The 3,586-nt window shown below is 42.2% G+C and overlaps 1 protein-coding gene across 1 annotated transcript; it reads right to left on the bottom strand.

Annotated features, from left to right (window-relative positions):
- Positions 1–555: 555 nt before the first annotated feature.
- Positions 556–1,778, bottom strand: fam181b (family with sequence similarity 181 member B; the record flags this gene model as incomplete). The annotated part of the gene is given in 4 exon segments (XM_083913368.1): positions 556–1,604; positions 1,607–1,672; positions 1,675–1,745; positions 1,747–1,778. Coding segments are annotated over 4 exon segments (1,218 nt in total).
- Positions 1,779–3,586: the final 1,808 nt, after the last annotated feature.

The raw sequence follows: 3,586 nt of genomic DNA, 5'->3' as shown, positions 1-3,586 counted from the left end.
ATGTTTTGTCAAATGTGTCAAGCGGTTCTATATCATTTTCTAGCAATACATGCTGTTTAGTGGACTACACCAATAACTATTTCTGCAGGTTGTGTGTTTTCTTTTCGTAAAATATGAACATGTTAGAATGAAATGTTTTCATTCACAAATTCCCAGATGAATACGATAGATCCTAGTGAACAGACTCACATACTCTGCTGACAAAACTGAAGCTTACCCAAATCAGATGTAACCTCATTCAGTATGTCATGAGAGATTGCCTGAGATAAAGAAAATATCCATGTATGAAACCTTTTAAAATAAAACCAAAAAGTGTAGTAAATTAAACTGGAATGTTGAAAAATACATGGTTTCCAGTTATTTGAAGTCAACATTTTATGTTCCTTTTTTCTCTCAGGGGGGGGGGGGGGGGGGGGGGGGTGTTTAAACCCAGTTGCAATATTACTTCCACAAAAGATGATATGATACAGTAATATCCAACTCTTTTAGACTAGTGTTAAACAGCAATTTTATCTGCTTGTTACCAGCACTTCTTACAACAGAATTGTCAGTTTCTCATAGAGATGAATAATTAGCTCTGTTGTAACCACCACTTAAATCATAAGTGACCTGAGGTATGGAGCAGTCTGTGAAAAAGTTTGGGAAGGCCAAAGTGCACAGTGCGTTGTCCTCTATGGACCCAGAAGTAGCCTCAGAATGACAGTAGACAGGAGGCTGGGCCGGGCCCGTACGCAGGCTCTCCCCAAGTTTCTTGGAGGGTCCTGAGCAGCTAGTCCAGGGCTCAGAGTAGAGGAGACCACCAACTAAATGGGGAGCGTCGTAGGAAGCAGGATCCAGGCCTCCCATGTCTGGCTGCAACCGGATAGGCATACTTTGATAAAGGTCCTGATCACTGACCATGTTGCTGTAATCAGGCCCCAAGAGCTCAAAGAACTCTGCAGCCTCGGGATTGCCTCGTTCCAAGTCCTTCAGCGTCATCCCAGATGTGGAGCTGACTTTGGAGCAGTTGGCAGGCTCAGTGAAGAAAGAGGGGGGCAGATTGCGATGCCTCAGGGGTGGTTTCTTGGCTTTTTCACCCCTTATATCCTTCACAGGGCTGAAGAGGGCAGCCAAGCTCTTGCTCTGTAAGTTGGCCTGGACCCCATCCCGTTTAGGTAGATTTTTGCTCTGCAATGGCTGAGCCAGGGGAGAACCCTGTCTTTTAACTGGGGCTTCTGCTACGTTTCCTGGTGAGATGATGCCAGTGCACCTTTTGATCTGCTTCTGTAGATACTTCCGGTGGTTAACTTTCCTCTTGGATTTCACTGGCTTGTCCAGAGCCAGCTTGATATTGCTGGAGGCTGAGTCTATAAAACTCAGCAAGTCCCGAGTGGTCTCTTTGTAGTCCTCGTCATTTTCTGCCTCACCGAGGAGACTCCCATCCAGACTTTTCTCCATGTCGTACTCCATCACAGAACCAGGGAAGCAGAAATTCATGAACTGAGGGTTCATGATTGCAGTCTGAACAGCCATTACTCTGTTGAGTCCAGCGGCTACACCTGTGGCATCCGCTGTGATCCCTGAACCAAAAGTTTCTTCAGAGCATGTCGTTTTTCCTCTGACGCCTGGTCCTGATGCTGCTCATGAAGTTCCTGTAAACATTCCAGAGTAGAAGTGACGGGCTCTGAGGAAAGCAAGGAGATCTTTCAGGGGGCTGGACTAATGATGTCAGAACATCAAAGAGGAGGGGCAAAGAGACCGCAGGACTTAACTCTTTGCTTGTGCCTGACCACCTGCATCTAAGAGGGATTTGTCTGAAATTCCCTGCTGAGTTGAAGACAATAACCTCTGTCAGAACTCTCCCCCTCTAGTTTAACTGCTTGTGTGTGCCCTGAACCAAAAACGCTTTCATGAAACTGGAGGATATTACTGTAACAGTGAGCAGAAAAGCCTTTAAAATCCTTATGGGTATATAGTATTATTGCTGGGTAGAATTATTCTTTATTATTATCATTGTTGTTGTTAAAATCCAATAAAGTTAGAAATGTAATATTCTATTTTGTTATACATGATTATTAAACTACCCACATTTAAAACAACTTTGAAGTTAAACATCCCACAAAAATCTTTCACTAATGTGTTATATTATTCATGGTATTCCTGCTTTCTTTTCACAAACATTTTAACCACTACTCAACCATCATGCCTATTTGTGTGTACCCTGCCTGGATTATCAAATAGAAATTAACTTGCAATCTAATGACTGTTCGTTTAGGCACTGAAACAACTATCAAACCAAGGCTATACAGTAGTGAGAAAGGCTTCTTTTCTGTGGGAAAATCTTTGTGCCCAAACAGATGCCACTATTTGGGAGAATCTTCCCAACTGCTTGCTTGTGTCTTAATCTGCTCATGGCAAAAGTTGATTTCTAGTGCATTCCCAGGCCAGTGGGAATTTCTGCCCTGGCCTGACAACTATTATGGGCTGCCTTTGACATAAAGCCCTACAGGGTCTAAATAGCCTCTATTCTTCGCCGGGCAGTGAAAGGGAGCTTTGTGCCAGAGATTCATTAAATTGCACCTCACAGCCCCTTCGTAAAATGGGTCTCAATAATGAACAGTCGATTTAACTAGAAAAGCTGCCGGAGCTGTTAAATTAAAGGGGAATAAAGTGCAGTTCAGGCTCAGTGTGCCAGAAGAAATGTTGACCTTAAGAAATCCTGGGTATGAAACTTCTGTTGTAAACAATAACGTATTTACAGGAAGTTTCTTGGCCAGCAGTGAATACAATGGAGGATGTGTCCAAGAGCCAGGCTGTGATGTTGCCAGCTCTTATCCCAATTTAAGTGGAATTTTAACTGAATTTAAAGTGAATGGACTGTTACGCATAGTTTAACTGCACAACAAAAACATACAAGTTGCTGTTACATTCTGCACATATTTTCTATTTGTTTACCGGAGAATGCAGAAGTTTCCATCTGATCACATTAAAGCCTTCATGTATTATTCTTATCTTAAGTTGAGAGATGCTGCAGCAGCTGAATAATTGAAAGAAGATCCCTCCTCTTACAAAAGTGCATGTTGAGGTGAGGCAATGACTCATTTAAGAGTTGGAGGGATGAAAAGAAAAGTCTGAAGCAGTGAGGGAGTGAGGCCGTTAAAAAATTCTTTCTTATGTTAATTCCCGGGAGAAAAGGGACAGTGAAAGTGATAGCCCTGATCTAATTATCTGTGGCCCAATAGAGGTCTGTGACTGAATAGAAATCTAGAAAAAATCTAATCTATATGAACAACAAATGGTTACATAAAAAAGAATACCTTTCTGTTTAAACTGGTCATGAATGATCTTCTGATATTCCCTAAATCGCTTCACCTGGCATTACAGTTTATTACAATTGCAAGCATTTATTTGTACATTCAAAACTTTTAGTTCATTGTAGCGGTAAGTGTAGGAGGAAAGTAGAGGTCATATCACAACATGAATTGAGTGGAGGAGCACTGAGCTTTTAACGCCTGCCCAAAGTGATTCTGCCCCCCTCTCTTTGCTAGCAGCACAATTTTGGCAAAGTGACATCATCACAGTCAGGGCAGCTATATCCCCCCTTTTT

Source organism: Echiichthys vipera, assembly GCF_963691815.1.
Source record: "Echiichthys vipera genome assembly, chromosome: 5".
NCBI lineage: Eukaryota > Metazoa > Chordata > Actinopteri > Perciformes > Trachinidae > Echiichthys > Echiichthys vipera.
Note: the sequence above shows the minus strand (reverse complement) of the source record. Positions and strands in the feature narration are given on the sequence as shown.